This window comes from Carassius carassius, chromosome 39 (genome assembly GCF_963082965.1).
Source record: "Carassius carassius chromosome 39, fCarCar2.1, whole genome shotgun sequence".
Lineage (NCBI taxonomy): Eukaryota > Metazoa > Chordata > Actinopteri > Cypriniformes > Cyprinidae > Carassius > Carassius carassius.
The window spans coordinates 18,562,914-18,585,776 of NC_081793.1; the positions used below are offsets into that span (position 1 = coordinate 18,562,914).

General features: G+C 35.5%; 1 protein-coding gene across 11 annotated transcripts in view; it reads left to right on the plus strand.

Moving 5' to 3' along the window:
- Positions 1 to 22,863, plus strand: part of LOC132121547 (voltage-dependent T-type calcium channel subunit alpha-1G-like) — a 130,545-nt gene that overhangs the window by 32,702 nt on the left and 74,980 nt on the right. For all 11 annotated transcript variants that reach the window (XM_059531050.1, XM_059531049.1, XM_059531054.1 and 8 more), the window contains exons 5-12: positions 1,519 to 1,810; positions 3,187 to 3,279; positions 4,399 to 5,215; positions 8,076 to 8,458; positions 15,256 to 15,407; positions 17,487 to 17,672; positions 17,782 to 17,896; positions 18,255 to 18,410. In XM_059531050.1, coding sequence (XP_059387033.1) covers positions 1,519 to 1,810; positions 3,187 to 3,279; positions 4,399 to 5,215; positions 8,076 to 8,458; positions 15,256 to 15,407; positions 17,487 to 17,672; positions 17,782 to 17,896; positions 18,255 to 18,410 — 2,194 coding nt within the window. The remainder of the gene's footprint in view (positions 1 to 1,518; positions 1,811 to 3,186; positions 3,280 to 4,398; positions 5,216 to 8,075; positions 8,459 to 15,255; positions 15,408 to 17,486; positions 17,673 to 17,781; positions 17,897 to 18,254; positions 18,411 to 22,863) is intronic.

Sequence of the window (22,863 nt, forward strand, 5' to 3'; positions counted from 1 at the left end):
CGACAACGCATAGTATTGCGTGCATCGGCGCGTCGCGTATCAAAAACTAGGACGACACATTTGGCTACGCACCGACGCATAATGGCGGCCGAAGCGTAACGATGCGTAGCCTCGGGGACGCGTATGCGTACAGATGCGTTGACTATGAAACGGCCCTTAGACAAGAATGGGACAACATTCTTATTCCTAAACTTGAGCAACTTGTCTCCTCAGTCCCCAGACATTTGCAGACTGTTATAAAAAGAAGAGGGGATGCCACACAGTGGTAAACATGGCCTTGTCCCAGCTTTTTTGAGATGTTTTGATACCATGACATTTAAAATCAACTTATTTTTCCTTTAAAATGATACATTTTCTCAGTTTAAACATTTGATATGTAATCTGTGTTGTATTCTGAATAAAATATTGAAATTTGAAACTTCCACATCATTGAATTCTGTTCTTTTTTGGAATCGGGTTTGTGTGTGTGTGTGTGTGTGTGTGTGTGTGTATGTATATATATCTATATATGTAAATGTATATATATGTGTGTGTGTGTATGTGTGTATATATTTTTCAAACTGTGAATCAGTTCATTTTGCTTACTGTCTAGCACTGTAAACCCCACAGCTATGATTTCACTGAGAGCATGAAGTAGACCCCATGGATTTATGGCTTGTCTTACACAGCGTTTTAAAGGAATCCACTGCCGCACAGAGATTGGCTTGCAGCAGTGATTATGTAACATTAAGATGGTCTTAAACCGTTAAATTGCTCTTAAGAAATATATATTTCAGGGGTAGGGTTTCTTTGGAAGGCTAGGATTTGTCCGAATGGGTAATTGAAGGTACTTGTGCAGCTAATTCACCATGGCACTTTCTCTCTGAGGTGAATTTGTGTTGACAGACGGCCCAATTACCCAGTGTCAGAGTGAAACACCATTAAAGCTAGGCCTTGCTCAATTGCATTTTTTTCTGGAGATAGTTACCGCTGATCTTCTGAGTCTGAGCAGAGAGCACTGAGATCTTCATTTACTGAGTTATTGCTCAATGCACAATTGATTGAGTTGTCTGAACTTTCTTTTTGTGCATTGCATACATTTTCGTTCTTTCGTGGGACACAAAAGGTGAATGTTTTTTATACCCTGGCTACACTGCACTTCAGTGACAGCAAATGAGGAATTGGACTCTCAAGCTGCAAAATCAGTGAAAATTAATAAAAGAACCATAAAAGGGGCCAAGTCTTTTAAAGCATAAGCATTGTGCGGGAAACACAGATTGTTGTTGTTTTTCATGAACAAAATCTTTCTTCTGACTTACATATTTTCAGCTACCAAGTTGACCCCATTCACATGACCCATTTGAATGATTCACTCACCACAAGTTCAGTTTACTGACTCCAGTCTGGAAATTTTTGTCTTTTTATCACATTAATTGGATGGATATCATTGAAGATTGTTTATAGTTTATGATACTTTTGCATTCTTTTGTGCCATTTTTGAAGCTTGAAAGCCTCACTCTAATTTTATCCTTTGTACAGGCCTACCAGTCTAGACCTGCATAACTACTACCACACAGAAAACGATGATGAAAACCCATTTATCTGTTCTCAACCACGGGAGAATGGCATGCGCCTGTGCACCTCCATCCCCACGCTTCATGAAGAGGGCCGACAGTGCCAGCTGGACATGGCTGCATACAATAGCACAGACAACACCACCTGCGTCAACTGGAACAAGTATTACACCAACTGCTCAGCCGGAGAGGCCAATCCCTTCAAGGGGGCCATAAACTTTGACAACATTGGTTATGCCTGGATTGCCATCTTTCAGGTCTGTTGCATGTCTTCTTTTATTGCTGATTCCGTGAAGACCCTACAAAAATACTTACAATGCCATAAAATGACAGTTTAGTTAGGATGCACAATATATTGTTGCCATAATATATATATATATATAAAATTGTAATTGTGCATGCTCATTTCTTCTATTTTTACATTTATATTACCACTTTCATTTTCTTGTGCTTGAGCTTTAAAAAAACTAATAATTTAATTACACTAATCTAAAAGTTTTATATATTGTACATTGAAATGTTGTGATGCCTAAATTCACTTGTAGCATTTAAAATGTATTTATTTATTTATTTATTTAATTGATTTATTTTACAAAATAGAAAATACATTTTTTTATATTGGCCATTCAATTATGATAATTTATGTATAAATATAAAAAATAGGTTATCCTTACTAGGTGCCTCCTTGCATTTTACTGTAAAGATATGGCTTTACACAGCCACCAAAATCTGAGGCTCTTTGATTGAAGCATGACATTTTATTCACTGATTGATTGCAATTGATCCAATTGGATAGTTACATTTACTATCATGAGCCCAAATGTGCATACCTCAGTTTCCCTGCCCATTCAGTGATATCTTAAATACTTGACAATGTGTTTAAATAACAAAGCCCATTTGTTCTGGGATTTTGGATTAGCCTTTTTAGAGTCTGGCATGGAGAAAATTGCAGGGATCAGCGGACTCTATTAATTTGTATTCTATGTTCTTTTATCACAAAAAGGGTGATTGTCTCTGTCAGACAATATGGTCCTAATCATTTTAATCTCAAATTGAATTAAACTTGAACTTTTTGCATGTTTACAACACACCAAAAAACATTTGTAATAAATATTTAGGAGACTGTTATGTACTGAACTGCAGAATTGCCTGATGACTTAATCCTTTTGCAACCGGCCAATTCTGTGGCTAGGGGCTTAATTTTTAGTGTCTAAAAACAAATTAGCTGTCTGACAGCCCTTCATCATGCTGGCACACCCAATTGCCCTGTAAATAGCAAGCAAAATGTCTTTCCTTTCCGGTTTTGCCTTTCTCCGTTTCTCCCTAATCTGTGACAGATTAATCAGAGGGATTGAAGGGTGCATGCTGGGTATGGTGTCCCCCTTGAGCATACAATATCTGTACTGTCTACCTCATCATACATGTTTGAGTACAGAACCAAAAACTGATCACAGAAGCATATAATCAGAGATTACTTATGCTTGTAGTGTTTTATTTTTCCTTGCTCTGGACTGATGTCGCTATCTAGAATGCAAGAGTTGTATTCCTTGAAGTTTTATATAAAAATAATGCCTTTATATAAACTTGAGACATAAACTGCACTGAATCCCTCTCCTTTTGTTCTTTCCTGTAGGTTATTACTCTGGAGGGCTGGGTGGACATCATGTACTTTGTTATGGATGCTCACTCTTTCTACAATTTCATCTACTTCATCCTCCTGATAATAGTGAGTGACTGGGCTGAGCTGGGCAGACCTGGACACCTTTATGAGAGCATTACCTGAACCGTCACTGACCAGACAGATTTCATTATACTGGCTCTGATGTAACCATGTGTCAGACAGCTCACAAGACAAAGACAAGAGAATTATATTTTAAATATTTTTATCTAAAAAAACAAACTGTTGTAGTTGCAATATCCTTAACATACTGTGAATCATGTTTTGTTCAGCCTAGGAAATGGATTGTTGTCAAGATGTTTTAAATCTGTCCAGGACATGCATTTAGGGGTATTTAAAGGGATAGTTCTGCCAAAAATCACAATTTTGGCCTCATTTTCTGTCATAGTTGATGGATGTAATCTTCATTGTATATCCAAAGCATATCCAACTTTACAGTATACTTATGTGAAGTGACTTATACTTTACAGCAAATCTCAACTTCTTGACTTTTATTTTGTTTCAGAATATAACTATATTATCACCCAGCTCTTTATATAAAGTTTTATAAGCATGTATATTTAAAACATTTCTCAAAGGCTTGATTGCTTATATCGTCACAAAATGTAAGATATTGTATATTATTATAACCAGCTCTAATCTGCTAAATTAGCCTATAATTCATGAAGATATTAATATATTATTAACATCGACATCATGGCTTTCTGTAAAGCTGCTTTGAAACAATGTCTATTGTGAATGTCTTAAGTTGACTTGATTTACTCAGTGTCATGTCTTTTGAAACCTTTATTTCTTTCTTCTGTGGAACACAAAAGAAGCTATTATGAAGAATATTGTTATTCAAAAACTGTTCGACTTTCATTTTATGTACAAAAAAAAAAACATTTCTCAAAATGTTTTCTTTTGTGTTACACAGAAGAAAGAAAGTCATACAGGTTTGGAATGATGTGATGGTTAGTAAATACTGACCAAACTTTCCCATCAAATGTGGCATTGAACTTTCAATCTGTTAATTTCAAATCCTTTTAGTACAGAAAATAACCATCGGTTTTATGTTTGCTATTTTTATCATGCCATCTTTTCTTGTTTTTACAGGAACAATGTTGTTAATAAGCAGTGAAGCTCTCTCTGTTCATGGTATACTCCACTCCCTCCACTGTTTTTCAGGTGGGCTCATTCTTCATGATCAACCTTTGTCTAGTTGTCATAGCGACACAGTTCTCTGAGACCAAGCAACGAGAGAGTCAGCTTATGAAGGAGCAGAGAGTGCGCTTCAGGTCCAACGCCAGCACCCTGAATAGCTTCTCTGAGCCAGGAAGCTGCTACGACGAGCTCCTCAAGTACCTAGTTCATGTCATCCGCAAGGGCACCAGGCAAATCGGCCACCTCATCCGGGCCGCCAGGCGCCGTGCAGGCCTGCAGATCTGTGCTTCTCCGGTACTGGAACCACCACCCACGAAAAGACGGCATCAGAAGCAGCGCCAGGGATCCATCCGTCCCATCATGCACCATCATCATCACCTCCACCATCACTACCATCTGGGCAATGGGAGCGTCCGTATTGATGGGGGCAGAGAAGGGGACATCCAGAGTTCCCAAAGTGTCAATACCAGCAACTCTGGGCATCATATGCTACCTGTCATTGTACCTCAGAAGGAGCCCCTTTGTGGGTCCCTGGGTCCCAGTGGTGCAGAATCAGTGCATAATGTTTATCAGACTGCGGGCCACCTCGAGCCGCTGCGCTGCAGCCCCTCACCTTGTTCCATGGTGTTTCAGGCATATAAAAGGAACTCCGTGCCATTTGCGGCTCCAGTACATAAGAACTACCCCACGTTACAGTCATCTCTGGCCTTAGAGCAGCTCAGACAGAGAATCCTGGAGCAAGGAGGAGGCAGTTGCACCGCTAGTGTCCTTACCAACCTAAACATCCCCCCAACTCCCATCAACACCTCACAGTGCCTGGTGGAGACACAAGGTCCTCCTGGTAAATGTTCATAAAAAATGCTTGATGCATGAAACACATGATTTAAGAGTAGAGCTGGGCAGTATGAACAAAATAAATCATTTTAGATATTTGAATGTTTTAATTTGTATGTATTATCACGGTTACACTATGTATTATAGTTGCATTTGCTAGAAACTCAACCCTGAAATATCTATTTTATATATATATATATATATATATATATATATATATATATATACAATAATATATATATATATATATATATATATATACAGTACAGACCAAAAGTTTGGAAACATTACTATTTTTAATGTTTTTGAAAGAAGTTTCTTCTGCTCATCAAGCCTGCATTTATTTGATCAAAAATACAGAAGAAAAACAGTTATATTGTGAAATATTATTACAACTTAAAATAATATTTTTCTATTTGAATATACTTTAAAAAAATAATTTATTCCTGTGATGCAAAGCTGAATTTTCAGCATCATTACTCCAGCCTTCAGTGTCACATGTAACATCCAGTCTATCACATGATCATTTAGAAATCATTCTAATATTATGATTTATTATGAGTGTTGGAAACAGTTCTGCTGTCTAATATATTTGATGAATAAAAGGTTAAAAAGAACTGCATTTATTCAAAATAAAAATAAAAATTCTAATCATATATATTCTAATAATATTTTTTCTTTACTATCACTTTTTATCAATTTAACACATCCTTGCTGAATAAAAGTATTGATTTTATTTAAAAAGAAGAAAGAAGAAAAAAAATTACTGACCCCAAATTACTGACCAGTAGTGTATATTGTTATTACAAAATATTTATATTTTAAAAAAATAGCTTTTTTTTTTTTTTTTTTTCATCAAAGTATCCTAAAAAAAATATCACATGTTCTGAAAAAATATTAAGCAGCAGAACTTTTTCCAACTTTGATCATGAATCATCATATTAGAATGATTTCTAAAGGATCATGTGATAATGATCCTAAAAATTCAGCTTTGCATCACAGAAATAAATGATAATTTAAAGTATAATAAATTTAAAAACAATTATTTTAAATTGTGATAATATATCACAATATTAATTTTTTTCTGTATTTGTGATCAAATAAATGCAGGCTTGATGAGCAGAAGAAACTTCTTTCAAAAACATAAAAAATAGTAATGTTTCCAAACTTTTGGTCTGTACTGTATATATATATATATATATATATATATATATTAGGGGTGTAACGGTTCACAAAATTCACGGTTCGGTTCGATACGATACACTGGTGTCACGGTTCGGTTCGGTACGTTTTAGATACAGCAAGAAGAAAAAATTGGCAGATAAATATCCTTGATTTTTTTAAAAAAATTTATTTATTAAAACTAACAAAGTATGTTTTTTTTTTTTTTTACATTGAACAATGATGGAGCTATTCTTTACCCATCTTCTATGGTGTTTTCTTAGCAGCATACTGTATAAAACAAAAACAGCTCCTTATAAAAAAAAAAATGAAAATGTTATATTATTGTAGTAGTTATGAACAAATACAAAGATGTAACTTTTTATATGGAACTCTATAACTCTTTATATTGAGTGGGTTTTTACTCAATTTGTTCTCTATAGGGCTTCTGTTTTTTGGAACAAAGCAGGAATTACGGTCTGTCTGAAATGGGCTCGTGAAGTAATATTGTAACGGGGCTCAATTACATTAAGCATGTTCTTAAAACCTACGTTTTCCACTACAGAGTAAGGCGCTCGCTCACTCAGTACGCGCTGAAGGCTCGTTGCAAAATGGCTAATGCGTTTAACAGACCAGAAATAGAAGATCCTCCAATAACCAACAGGTTTGGTGTTTGGGTGCACTTTGGATTCCCTGTAAGCTATAATGCTGATGATAGAATGAATGGTAAATAGTAAGGTCTCATATCCATGGCTATAACGTAAATGTAGCCTACCGATCGCCGTGGTGATGTCTTTTGCCCTGTTTGAATCCGTTGGAAATGTCTGTCTAAATGCTGCGGGGGTAGTTTGTTGCGTGTATGTTTCTCCTTTTTTTCGTCTTTTCCCAGATACTGAAACACTAAGGTGATGTCGGCGTAAATGAGTTGACATGTTTCAAGTATTCCCGCTGGTGTTTTTTTTTTGTATTCCCGCTGGTCTACCCTAGATGCGACATATCGTTGTTTTTTTTATCCACCACTCTCTTGCCATCACCATTATAGCTTACAGGGAATCCAAAGTGCACCCAAACACCAGACCTGTTGGTTATTGGAGGATCTTCTATTTCTGGTCTGTTAAACGCATTGGCCATTTTGCAACGAGCCTTCAACGTGTATTACTGAGGGAGCGAGCGCCTGAGTAGCCTAACATAAACATATAAGTTGGTGTTTTTTTCTTCTTCGGGGGTGTCAGGGGCGTTGCCTGTCACGTCGTTTGGGTTATGGGGCTACCTTGTTGAACGCATATCATTATATTTCACAATTGTATTTTTTTTCCAAATATAATTAATTAGTCCAACGAACCTTTCGGTCCATAATGCGTACCGCGTACCGAACCGAAAGCCTCGTACCGAACGGTTCAATACGAATACGCGTATCGGTACACCCCTAAAATATATATATATATATATATATATATATATATATATATATATATATATATATATATATATATATATATATATATATATATATATATATATATATATATATATATATATATATATATATATATATATATATAATATATATATATATATTATATATATATATTGATTTTTTTTATGTTTTACTTTGACATAATAGCTGAAAATTGGAAAGCTAATTAAAAAATAGAGACAGAAATAGACATTTGTTTATGCATCATGCTTTTTCTCATACATTTCAGGCAAGATCATCTTTAAAGATGCGCTCATGAATCGCAGTGGCACAAATTTAGACACAACTTTGACCTTTGACCCTGAGACATGTCCGTATTGTGCCAAAGCGATGGCCAATGACTCCGAGGGAGTGGATGGGATTGAGACGGCAGACTCTGACAGTGAGGGCGTGTACGAGTTCACACAGGATGCTCATTATCGGGACAGCAGAGATCCCAACAGGAAGAAGAAGTTGTTTGCATTAGGAGCTCGGGCAGCAAAGGTGGTCCTTTTCTGGAGGCTGGTGTGTGACACGTTCCGTAAGATTGTGGATAGCAAGTACTTTGGACGAGGAATAATGATCGCCATTCTCATTAACACACTCAGCATGGGCATTGAGTTCCATGAGCAGGTTAGTGCACATCTCTGTGCTGTTCTCACTGATTTGAAATCGGTTTTTGATTTGAAATTATGTTTTTGCCTCAGAGTTAAAAAAGAAAAGAAGGTCATTTTAACTATATCTCTCACTTTATTTCCACATAATTGTGTCTTTATATCTCGCAGTGTGCTTTTATACCTCACAATTATTGCTCCTTTATTTCTAGTAATTATTGTTTTTATATCTCACAATTGTGAATATTTCTTGTAATAGCAACTTTATGTAATTTTCACAATTATGTATTTACTTTACTTAAAGTTTGGGGTCAGTAAGATATATTTTTAAAGGAATTAATGCTTTTATTAAAAAAGTATTCGTATAATTGATCAAAAGTGACAGTAAAGATTTGGGCCCCATTTTAATGCAGGTGCACTCTGTGTGTCTGAATCCATTTTTGCTAGTTTAATGATGGGAAAACAGTCGGTGTGCCCGGGCACATGGTCTAAACGGGTTGTCTCTATTCTCCTAATAAGTAATGGGTGTTTTTTTTTGGTGTAATGTGCAATAAACCAATCATTCTCATCTCCCATCCCCCTTAAAAGCCATTTGCGCTCGCACTATGCTTTCCATCTGCATGACTTTTGTTGTTTACCATTGTGTGGTAATTCGCCGTGCTAGAGAATGAGCACGAGTGTGAAGGCTGAACTGAACAGAGTGGGCAACTGGCACACATCTGAAATTCATAGCACTGTTTACACAGTGTGCTCACACGCTACAGTCTTCCAGAGCCTTTGGAGGGCACACGCCGTGGTTCATGCCTGTCTGCAACGACCTCCGCCCTGCTCGAGATTGAAGTCGTAACTCAGGGCTTTGAGGTGAACAACGACGAAAATTTTCAGTATTTTATGACACATTGCAACTTTGAAGGATGATGAATTCCTTGGGAGTGAGTGTTTTGTATTTTTCTCAGAAAATGGTTGATTCTCAGACAAGAAAACAACATTCATCATCACTTACTCTGATTAGAATGTATTTATTCTGGTAATTTGAGAGTTATTCAAAATAAATGAAGTAAATGGGAACATCTGCTGGCAACCAGGAGTGTATATGTTGGGCAATGTAGGATTTTTTTTGTCCTCGGCCTTGTGAACTCAAGCGGCCAAAATGTGAATGTGTTTTATTAGATGCACAGTTTGTATGATTTTATTAAAATGTTATGCTCATCAAGGCTGCATTTATTTAATTAAGAATACTGTAAAAACAGTAATATTGTAAAATGTTATTACAACTTAAAATAACTGTTTCTACTGTAATATATTTAATATTTTCAGCAGCCATTACTCCAGTCTGCCATTAGATTTATCAGAAATCATTCTAATATGCTGATTTGGTCCTCAAGAAACATGTTGTGTTTTTATTGATGTTGAAAACTACTTAATGATACTTAGGTATCATGAACTGTCTTTTTTATAATTTTGTAGTGTTTTTGGCGGTCCACTTATAATGTTATCAAGATTTTTACAATACAAAACATAATTTAGAATTTAGACTTTTGAATGGTGATGTATTTTTGGAGGTGTAAGCTTTGTGGACCTGTAACAAAAGAAATATGCACGCATACGTACACGGATGGCATTCCCCTCCCCCTCAGGACTTCAGCTTCTTTTGTCTCTCCTCTCGTTTTGTTCCCTGTAAACTCCTGGGGAATTCTGGCAGTGAACGTTGTCTTTATGAAGCGGTCCATCTGGAGAATTGGAGACTGAGATGGAGAAAGAATTTGGATGCACATGGTCACTTATAAAACATCGAGTTTGGTTAATTGCATCTGTTCTGTTTCACATTCCTGAAGCTTCTATTGCCCTGTGTCTTTCATACTTGTCTGAGCTCCTCTCTCCCAGTCACTGACATCCTGCATCACTTTTTAAACCCACCGTGGAATGAAGAAGCAGCTCTCAACTGCACAGTTCCAGCTTTGTTTATCGGTCCTGGGCTTGAAATGTTGCTAGTAGGGTTCAAAACATTATTTGATGTTGTGTTGTCCAGTTTTGGTATTCCATTGTGCGTCAGAGATGGACAAATCACACATTGCTGGATGAAGTTAAGATCAAGTGGAGTTAGTAGGAATGTGTGAATGACTGAGAAGAACAGGCAGAAGAGTTTGCTCAACGTTGATCTGAGCTGTGTTCTATGTGGCCTCCTTCCAGACTCTGCTCTGTGTTTCTTGGAGAGGAGACATGTTGATCGCTTGATCTTATGCATGAAAACCTTACAAAACCTGACCACATGGCTGCTATTTACAGAGCTGGAGTGTGTGCTTTTTATCTAAGAGGTTAAATATAAATCCACAGGCACATCTCCATCTCTCATTCCATCAGTTATCACGTTCTACCTTTAGCCCAAGTTTTTCATAAGCTCTTCAGCCCATTCGGTTTCTTTTATTTCTTGGCTTTGTTGTTGTTTCCCTTCCATTTCAGGCTATATATCTGTCAACTCTTTTAGCCAGAAAGGGATGTTTACTTCCATAGCTTTTAGGATTTTACTCAAAAAAATTGCAACCAGAAAACTAATGCTTGTGGACAAAAAATGTTGGTCATTAAAACAACAATCAAACAGGCAAATATTTTATGCTTACCAAGGCTGCCTTTATTTTATGAAAATTACAGTAAATCTGTTATATTGTGAAATATTATAAAAATTTGGGAAACATTACTTTTTTTTTGTTTTGTTTTTTTGAAGTTGAAAACTAATATTTTAGTGAAAATTGTGAAACATTATTATTTTTTCATTATTATTTGATGGATATAAAGTAAAAAATTTTTTTTATTTGAAATAGAAGTTTTAAATGGAAATGTAAAAGGCTTTACTGTCACTTTTGATGAGTTTAATGATTCCTTGCTGAATGAAAGTATAATTTCTTAAAATGAAAAAAAAAAACTGACCCCAAACTTTTGAACAGTATTGTAATATTTATGGATAAGTATCTAGCTGTTATTGTTAAAAAATACAAAAAATACAATAGTCTTCCATATCCCTAACTGCTTTAGGAAACCATTAACATTTTAATGCAGCTTATTATTAGCAAAGTTTTTCATTTCAGATCTAGCCAGACTGTTTTCAATTATGAGCAATTTTGCTGTATTGCAGGCCAAATATACAGTTTATATTTGCAAAATTCACATTCACAATAAATGTATTTAATTTTTATTTAATAACTACAGTATGTTACTCTCCCTTCCATGAATATGAATTGATGTCTCAAGGTTGATGTCTCAATGTTATATAGCATTTTTTTTTCTTTTTTTTTCTTTTCTTTTTTTTGTTGTTTTGGTTGTAAGTTTTAAATCTAATTTTATTATTATTATTATTGAAAACCCATCTGTTTATCAGTAGGTGTAAAAATGCTGTATTTGTCTGCATCCCCCCCCCCCCCTAAACAGTGTGTTTGATTGACTTTGTTGGATTCGACCAACTCTATCTCATGGCCAATTCATACATATTTTCAGTTGGCTAATGCGTATGAATTTATACAACCTCACTTGTACATTTTTGTACGGTTTCTGTGATGGTTAAGTTTAGGGACGTGGTTAGGTGTGGTCCTACGTACAAATTCCTACAAATTTGCCACCTTGTAAAATGCATACAATATATATATTTTTAAATCTTATGAATTAGCTACAGTAAACCTTGTCAAATACAAATTGCTGTGTGATTGGGATGGTTTTGGCAGATTTTGTGGTGCTTTCAATTTTCTAATCAAATTATGATCTTTCAAAATCAGACATTTCAAACAGCTCAACCCCATGTTGTGGTCAAAGAGAAACTATCCTTCATGTACCATGTTTATCTACAGTATAACCTGTTTTCCAGCTTAAGTATCTTGTTGACACATATTTGTAGGTGAACTTTTCTAAGCTCTAAATCTTATGAAGCTATGAAGTCCTTTAAGCTTACAATACTTTTCTGCAGACTGGCAGCGCAGGTTGTAGCAGTCTGGTTTGTGTGCTCGTGTAGACAGGAGGATGTTACTGCTCAAATGGACACATCTTATCTCTCTAACCTGTACTATGAATTAATAAAGGACTTTGCCTTCAATAAGAAACTCCAATTTTCAGCATCACTTCCACACAATTCCAAGCCACTCATTAATGCAGTACCCAATCCCAATATGCATCTCTGTTAGGAATCTCAGTGTGTCTTTCAACCTCTTACGCCCACTCTGCTCCTTTTCTGCTTCCTTTCCCTTCCTAATGTGCTATTGGGGCATAATGGTTATTGTTGTTGTGGCTATGAAAATTAATGAGTACAGAGGGTTGCTTGCTTTGTTTCAGGACTTGCCTTGGGACTTCACTCAATCTTTGTAATGGCACAGGCTTTACAGTATTGCAGAAACCGCAATGATTTCCTATCCTCAGATACATTTATATGAAAATAATCAATAAATTATCAATTGACTAATTTGTGTGAGGAACAGAATGTAAAGAATTATTTGCCCTTGGCTCAAATGCAGCTCCAACTTCCAATAGGCGGTACTTAATGGGGTCTTTAAAATGTCAATGTTTTTATCCACTGCACATCCACCTCAAGCATTTATTTGCTTTAAACGAGAACTTCTTACTAAGTGAATTTTTTTAGGCTATTCAAACCATTATGTGGTGAACCTTTTAGCTTGTCTACAAGCCATTTGAGCTGTAATGAGGTTACATAATGAGAGGAAATGAGACCAGCTAGTTTATGCTTCAATGAAACAATCACAACTGCTCATCATGGCCGTCAATTGCTTCAAACAATTTCTTTTTTCATTGGATGTAAAGCATGCACTCGTCATTGTTGGTAATGAGGGAACACATCTCATTCTTGGAAAGTGGCCACCAAAGCCATGTCCTTGCCAAAGTAACTTTTTTGTTGTTGTTGTTGAAGAAAACCTAGCTTTTTTTCTGAATGAGAATAAGAATGAATAAATAGTGTATAATTTTTATAATTATAAAATTCTAATTTAATATTTTATTACAAATTATTTTATTAATATTGATATTATTATTTAAAATCTATTCTGAACTTTTGTGCAGTGAGTTTTTTTTTATCCTTGTGGCACGGTTCTTTGTTTATAGGAGTTGTATAATTAGGTAAAGAGACTGTGATCGTGTGTTTGCCATGTGTTGGAATGAGCAGCAACTTATAGTGGCATGCAGCTGCTGAGATATGGCCCATTAAGAGCAATTAATCTGAAGAGGGTTCTGAAGTTCAGGCTTGTCTGAGCCTCCTGTCTGGATGCTTCTCATCAGCCCAAGAGGTTTCATAGAATTTTTTTAACTTTAAAGTAAAATAACATATAGTAGGCTTACATGCTGATCAGAATTAGTTTTTTCATGTTGCAGGCACAGAAAACTCTAACTGGAAATGTTTTGTGAAAAACATTTTATCAAAGCATGCATGTCGAGTCTTCGGGCTCGGCGTTCCCAGAAAAAACACTCCTGCATAGATTTGTGTGTGGTATATTCTTCCCACAAGTGGTCCTGATTTGAACCAAAGGGCCTCACCCAATGAAGAGGCCAAGTGCAAGCTCCTGCTGGGTAGACAGTGCCCAGCCCTGGGCTGCTCTGATCCAAAAACAACTAAAAAAAAAACCTGTTGGCCTTCTTCCCTCTGTGAAACACCTCGACAGCCACAAATAGCCCCACACTTCATCATCGTGCTCCACGGACCACTTCTCAATCTGATAAGATTAGATTTAATTCTATTAGCTAATATAGATGTTATTTTTCATTTCATGCACAGTATGTAATTGTATTTTTTCCTCATTACTTTGCGGAAACAATCATCTCGGTAAAACAATTACATATGTTTTTGTCATCATTTAAATCTCTGAAGTTCAGCCTTCAAGTTCTAAATGTCTCTTAAAATCACTGTTAGTTTTCATAGGAACATAGTTATGTGCTTGGGGATGTTGTGTTTTGTTTTCAGGCGTTTAAGACTCTGTTCATTAAACCCAGCTAGCCGTGATGTTTCAAGAATGTGTTATGCATGCTGGGTCTCTTGCCCAGTCTCATTTTTACAATCGAAAAAACTGAAGCGAAATATGAACCAGCCCATATGTCTCTCCTTCAATCCACCCGTGTCTCATAAAAAACAAAAACAAAAAAAACCCCTCTCTTTCTGCATTCCGAACTATCAACAACATCAATTACACCAGGGAATCTGCGGTTCTTTCTTTGTAGTTCACCTGTATCTGAGATTTAAGTTCAGCCTGGAGTCGTTCAAGAGAATGCGCTCTAATGAAGCAAAAGAACAGTGAGAAACTTGGTGTTTGTGATGTCGAAAAGTTAATCCCCACGTTAGTTTATCTAGCACAGTCTGCACCGCGAGCTATTAGGTATTATAAGGCCATGTGTTCTGTTTAATTAAATGAGAACTAAATATGACCTGGGCCCCTTGGAGTTGAGCAGATTTGTAGGTTTTTAGATCATATTTTTCTTATATAACTACTCAACTGAGATGAGAAAGTTACAAGTTTAAATTTTTTGGTGAGTCTGTGAATCAAATAATCATGCAGGCCAAGGAGAGCGACACTTCTGTAGTCTGTAGCTGCTTTCAATAATCTATACAGATCCAGGGATTGAGACAACCTGAAAAATATATATTTTCTTTCATTTTAATATGTCTTTGATCCGGATGTTTTCCCCCCTTGCTTTATTTTAATTAGTAATTATTAGTATTAACATTTTAGTGCACGAAAAATGTATCCTCATGTATATGTGTTTTTTACAACAGTACTGACATGGCACAGATATGTGATAGTCTTGTTTTTTATATATTCTCTCTCTTTTTTTCAGCCTGATGAGTTGACAAATGCTCTGGAAATCAGTAACATTGTCTTCACCAGTTTGTTCGCACTGGAGATGCTCCTGAAACTGCTGGTTTATGGTCCTTTTGGCTACATCAAGAACCCTTACAACATCTTTGATGGTATTATTGTGGTAATCAGGTACACATGCTCTTCTGCATTTTTTCCTTAGTACTTCTAAACATTAATAACATGGCCTGTGTCACTGTTTATTGATGTTCATCTTCATTTCTGAAAATGCACACTGGCAGTGTGTTATATCACAACAGCCTCAGCCAGACAGAATGCAGCCACTTCCTGAGTGATGGGACATTTGTTGCCTGTTCAGTCTGATGACTGTCAGCTGTCATGATGAGTGCTGCAATTTCACGCCCATCCATTCACAATTGACATGAATTTGCACATACTAAGACGTCTGAACAAGCAAAGGATTTGGCATGGTTCAACGTTATGATTGGTTCTTGCATTTATTAATGCTCAGTGTGTTGCATAGATACAGTCACCAACTATTCTGGTGGCGTGGTTTAACGTGGGTTGGAAAACAAATAATGGTACCATAGTAACACAAACATTCTTAAGATGGAAAATCAAGAAATGACGTTTTTTTCTTTAACCCTCTGGAGTCGATTAACGCATATACGCATTATGAGTCATTTTCTGATAACCCCGAAAAGAACTTAAATTACACTTTGAGTTTTGATCATACAGATGAGAGCAATACATCAATCGAATCTGTAAAGGGTCTACTTTTTTTTTGTATACAGACATAATAACAACAAAACTTTGTGCACTTATAAAATAAAGATAACAAACAAGGTGTGCTGTCTGCAGCCTTTGTCTGCACTGATCTTCATTTACAAACGCGTCATTAAAATGAACTGTAACTCAGTGAATATAGAAAGCTTGGCATGTCTACTTTTAAACTAAACAAGTGCTGCCGAAAACAAATATTCTGTTATAAAGTAATCTATATGAAAACAACGCGATGGCTGTTTTTCACGTCTCCCTTCATTATCATATAATGCGACCACGACCCCAGCGCTGAACGCGCTATTCAGATTCTAATGTTTCACTGAAGCGCGCGGCTTGAATACGCCTACACAACAGAAGATAACGCAGCCAGACTGTTCTTCAAGTTTTTTTATTGTACTGTTTGCTTCGCGATGAGAGGAATAAGACATAATTCACCTCAAAAAGATGTGATGTGGTTGAGGATTTGAGATTTTGATTTCCTCAGAAAAAAAAGAATGAAGCGCTTTATTCAGCAGAGATCATAAACTCGAGTAAGTCTCTTTTTGTTTATTTATTTATTTATACTTCAAATACCTCTACTTCAAAAATAAATAGATAAAAATACATACATAAAAAAAGATCAAATAGATAATAGAATAGAAAAATAAAAGTAAAAATATAAAATATAATATAAAATATAACAAGCTAAAATTATGTATTAAAATAATTCAAAGGAATTAAAAAATAAAGTATTATTTTAATTATTAATTTAACTTCAATGATTATTTGACTTTTTATATTTAATAATTATTTTGTTTTTTGTTTATACTCAAAGCAAGTTATACATATATAAGGAATATAAAAAGCAAAAAAGCATAAAAAAGCTTTTTAAATGAACAAAATGGATATAACAAGCTAAAATAATAAAAAATAATAATATTTTTTTTTAAATAAATACAAATAATTATTAAGTATTCTTTAAATTATAAACTATTATTAAAGTAAATTAAAATATATTAAAATAAAAATAAGATGTGTTGATGCAATACACTACAGTTCAAAGGTTTGGGGTCAAAGGTTTTGAAAAAAGTCTAAATGAAGATGCATTTATTTATTCAAAAATGATTAAAACAGTAATACTATGAAATATTTCTAACATTTTAAATAACTGTTTTCAGTTTAAATATATTAAATATTTGCTGTCAACAGTTGTCTCTAATCATCTTGTTGCTGAATTGCTTGCATTTACAGCAGTTTTATTTTTGCTTATTTTATTCAACTGGCTAGTGACATTTTTGGCTTTGTTTGAAATGCAGCAAACCACTCTAAAACATTTTGGAATGCTTTTATTTCAAAAAATAACCCAGTATATTGTATTTCTCCCTTAGGAATGAAAGGGTTACTATGATAGCCGGGATTTGTTTTAGCATTGTCTTTGGTGTGCATTCTGTCAGATAGTCAGATGTGTGTGTTTATATGTGTTGACAGTGTCTGGGAGATTGTTGGCCAGCAGGGAGGAGGTTTATCGGTGCTGAGGACCTTCAGACTCATGCGTGTGTTGAAGCTGGTCCGCTTTATGCCCGCCCTGCAAAGGCAGCTGGTGGTCCTGATGAAGACCATGGACAATGTTGCCACCTTCTGCATGCTGCTAATGCTTTTCATATTCATTTTCAGGCAAGATGAGAGATGACTTTGTGCAATTTAAAAAGACTGTACATTCAGTCTGTTTATTTGACATTTGAGCTATTTTTTTATTTATTTTTTTTGTAATTTTGTTTTACAGTATTCTAGGCATGCACCTGTTTGGATGTAAATTTGGTTCTGAGAGAGATGGAGACACACTTCCTGACCGCAAGAACTTTGACTCTTTGCTGTGGGCCATTGTAACAGTTTTTCAGGCAAGATTCTGGCATGCTACACAAGCTGCAGTTTCAATCAGGCATCTTAACATCCACACATTAATGGTGATCCAGTCATAAATGGACAGCACAAAATACAGATGTAAACATGTTGTATGCTCCCAGTTATTAACACGTGCTCATATTACGTTTCGTTCATATAAAATAAGTTTTTTTTTTACATTTAGAAAATGTAATATCTTAACAATTATTTTGTGGGGATATTTCCTAATATTACTGTTTTACTGTAATTTTGATCAAACAATACATCACTAATGAGCATAGGAGACTTCCGACCCCAAAATGTTGAACACAAGTATAAATGGCAGTTTGATTGTGTTTGTTGCTTGTACATCAGATCTTGACTCAGGAGGATTGGAATAAGGTACTATATAATGGGATGGCCTCCACCTCTCCTGTGGCTGCTCTGTACTTCATCGCCCTCATGACGTTTGGAAACTATGTCCTGTTCAACCTGTTGGTGGCTATCTTGGTGGAAGGATTCCAAACTGAGGTAAAGCCAGGTTCCAAACTAGCCTCTACATTATTTCAACCTCTTTTTTTTTCTTCACTTCACAGTCTTCTCTTTTTTGTCCTTTAGAGTCTAGCACATATTCCAACACCGTATCTTTCTTCTCTCTTTCACCACTAGCTCTCTCCTGTCCCCTTCGTCTAACACTATGTCCTAAACAGGCACGACGTGACAAGATTCAAGTGAAAAGCTATTTTTCTGTCCAGGCTGAAAGCAAAAATGCAGCTGGACGCAACAAAATCACAGCCAATCTGTTTGCATGCTTTCTCACACTCAATTCCACAGATAAAGAGCATGAAATTAAGAACACGTACTGTGTATTTTCATCAATTTGGTAATTTCCAATTCCTTTTCATGGTTTTCATTAAGGTGCTTGAAGGATTTTTCAAATAATTTGTCCTATAAAACGTCCTCACCGATTTCTTTTGATCTTTTTTTAAATGTTCAGTATAGTGCGAGGAGCGAGTTTGATCAACTTAATTTCATATGGGCAGGGGTGCGTGGAGCAACACACCATAGAAGAGACACTTGCTGATTTTCTGAGTAGAGTACTAGCATACTACTCTTGTGGCAGAAATAGTAAAGGTAGTATCCTATCTTGAATTAAGTGACTATTAGGGTGTTTTGTAGTATAAATAGTATAAATTGTGTGTGTAGTTCACACCAAAAACAAAAACTATAAAGATAACTAACGTTAGAGTAGGATAACCATAAAGATACTATAAACTATAAACTATAAAGAAATATAAAATTTATTGTAAGTGCATGCTGCATTTATGTTATCTGCCACTCTAAATGCATAAGCTTTTTAAAGATGGATTCTGATGAGCTGTTAACTGTTTTACCATTCATTAGCTGGAAAAAAAATCTGAAAGTGATTCCAGTGGTAACCTCCTTCTCTCTTTATTGTTATAGTTGTGGTGTGGATACAACATAGTGCATAGTATGCCATTTGGGACAATTTCATTGTTTATTTGATCACAATTTGAGCTAAAAATGTAAAATGTCAGATGCTATGTTTTGCAGATTTAGTTTTTGTCAAATATGTTTCGAAATGTCATCTTGAGATTTCTGTCTTTCACATTTATGAAGATTATAGTTGTACTTCATAAATAGCTGTCTGGGAGCATTTCCACATGAACTGAATTGGAACTTAGCACCACAGAAGTACAGAAGCAACTGACAAAATATAGTGTCATTGTCAAAGCTGGTTAGGATAGACACATGGAAAGCTTCTTGCTTTGTCGCATTGTGCCTGGTTAGGACTATATATGCTATTCAACTAGAAGACATGTGTTTCTTGTTCCGTGTATAATAGTGCTTAGTCCATGCTCAAGAACACTCCCTCTCATCCTCCTTCCTTCAGTCTTTTTCTTTATCATCTTCTTTTTCCATGATCTTATGAGACAACTTATCTCCCAATGCATAGCAGCCATTCTTCTCTGACAGATAGACAGACACGCACACAGAAATGGCCAGGCTCAAGATAAATCACAGATATAAATGTTATACCTATGTATCATTTTGGGTGGAGGGGTTGTTTTATTACTGTCTCTTTGGAAAGAGGTGAACCGAATCATGCAAGTTGACGTGTGTATATGGTTCAAAAAAAGATTTGATCACCTTTATTTTTATTGTACGATTAATAAAAAAAAAGTTTGTTGAAGTTCTATTGTTTGGCGTTCTGTTGATCTAATACGGATTACTTACTGTAAATCTAAGACCTGACAACTCATTTATTTTGAACTCTGCTCACATGGTGGATTCAAAAGATTCGTAAAACTTTTAATGAAAAAAGAATCTCTAGATTTTGATTGATTGTTCAGTTGAGCAAAATCCATTGTTAGAACAACGAACAGATGAATCAAAAATGATGAAGTGCTGTTTCTGTAACACCTCATTAGAGCAACAACAAGAGCAACAAAACACGTGATTGAAAATTGGTTTGCCATTCATATTAATTTACATAATTGGAGAGAAAGAGAAAGTTCTGGATTTTTAGTTGCCTTGAGAGAAGGTTTTATCTGGACAGAACTCAATTCTTTGCCTTTTTCCCCTCTCTTAAAGATGAACGTGCCTCTCCTCTGTCTGCCTGCCAGACCAAAATAGCTTTCATACTGCATCGTGGCAGCTTAGAGGAAATTATGTTGAAGAAGTCTTCAAAATAAACTCTCTAGTCTTAAATAAGAGAGGATAGCCCACACTCAGCTGACCACTATCTGCTGTTACCTTTACTAAGTGCATCAAATATCTCATTGCAACTGTTCTGATGCCAACAGGAATGCCAATCTCCTGCTCTCCCCTCCCCTAAAACTGATGAACACTGCTGGCTTAATATTTTAACCTTACATCATTTTCTCCAAAAATCATGTTAATTTTTAGTTGGTCAGACTTTGTAGTGTATCAGGGTTGCTGAGGAAATGGGTGGCTGAATAGAACATGTGAAGCAGAGAGATCAAGGGCAAGGATATATGTCCTAGAGGTTGACCGATAGTGGATTTTACAGATACCAATAGCTAGGTTGGACAACACTGGCTGATACCGGTTAATCAACCGATAGTTTTTAAAATGGATACTGTATGAACAATACAATAACTACAAAAAAAAAGTACACTTTAATTGCCTCTATTCTAGAACACTTGATTATCTCTTCAAAATAACAAATTATGGCAGTTGCACAAAAAGCGTAGCACAGCACCGCACCATACAGAAAACTTGCAGGTATCATGAGTCACTCACACCAGACGCTTCACGTTCAGTTCAAGCAGCGGCCTAGAACAGTTTGTTAAATCACCAAATGGGCAAAAGTTCACTTCAAGAATGATCAAAAAGTGGCAAAGATGAGTTTGAAGTTTGATGTTTAAAAAAACAGTGCAAAATGGAAATAAAAAGCATGATCTATATTACAGCTCTCTATATGAAGCATACAGACTTTATTAGAGCCACAGGAATACAACCGTTTCACTGAAAAATGCACAATACACAATTTTACAGATCAGGGTGAAGTTTTTATGTACATTAACAATGATTTGAGACGAATATGATGTAATTTAATCTAAAACTGTGAGTGGCGTTCTGTGGCTGAATGTACATATCAGTTTGCTTTCTCTCGTCACAGCTTTAAATCTGCAACTTCGCTGGTTAACAAATGCATTAAAGTGACCAGCTGGATATAAACTTATGCAAGTTGATGGTAACAATCGTGATATTAAACATTTGGGTCAGACTCGTGTTCAGCCTCGATAGCAAAGATACTGCTGTTCTTTTGCTACTGATGCAGGATCTAGTTAACGGTTTAATTACTTTATAATGATATGAAAACATGTACTGTAGTATAATGTATGCACACCGTTTCATTGTCTGTTTTAAATCGTCATCTGAAGTGTCCTACTCTGTGCAGCGTGCATTGTCAGGTCAAAACAAACAGCACATGGTGTCAGTGATTCCGACTCTAGAGGCTGCTCTCACTCTCGTTCTCATACTGTCTCATGTCAGCGGAGCTTCAGCTGTTTCAGCAACAGATGCAAACAGGAAAAAACTATCGGCAATCAACTATCGGTACCGATTAATCGGCAAAACCGATATATTGGTCAACCTCTATAACGTCCCTTCAACAGTGTGATGTTCATTGATTTCTTTATGTAATCACACTGCTGGAAACAGGTGGTCTCGGTTGGACTAGCATATTAGTCTGTATGTCAGCATGTTCAGTGGTCAACTTGTCAATGTATTTTATTGGTTAAAAACTAGATTTCTTTTTTTTTACTACTCCATTTGTTTCCATCTTTGCACAGATACCTTCACAGGCCATTTACTTGATCAAAAATACAGTAATATTATGAAATATTATTATATTTTAAAATAACAGTTTTCTATTTTAATATATTTTAAATTTTCATTTATTCATGTGATGGTAAAACTACATTTTCAGTCTTAAGTGTCACATGATCCTTCAGAAATCATTCTAATATGCTGATTTGGTGCTCAAGAAACATTTCTTATTATCTTGAAAACAGTTGTTTAACAGTGCTATTAACAGTTTGATACTTTTTAAATGATTCTTTATTAAATATAGATTTTTATAACAATGTTTTTACCATGCCTTTTGATAAATTTAATGCATCATTGCTGAATAAAAGTATTTATAAAAAAATATATTATAAAAAAAATATACAATTATATTTTATTATATTATTGTTTAATAAGTTAGAACATGAGTGCATAATTTAAGACCCATATATAAACTACACACTCCTCTGAAAAGAAAAAATAGGCACAAAGGTGGACAAATTTAATTAAAATGTTGAACACTGACAAGTTGTAGCATGACATGCCCAGCACTCTCATTAGACTGACTGGATGCCAAGGAAAGCTACCCAAATTCGTTATAGTTCTTGTTACAGAGGCAATAACAATGAAAATGACTAAATGTGTT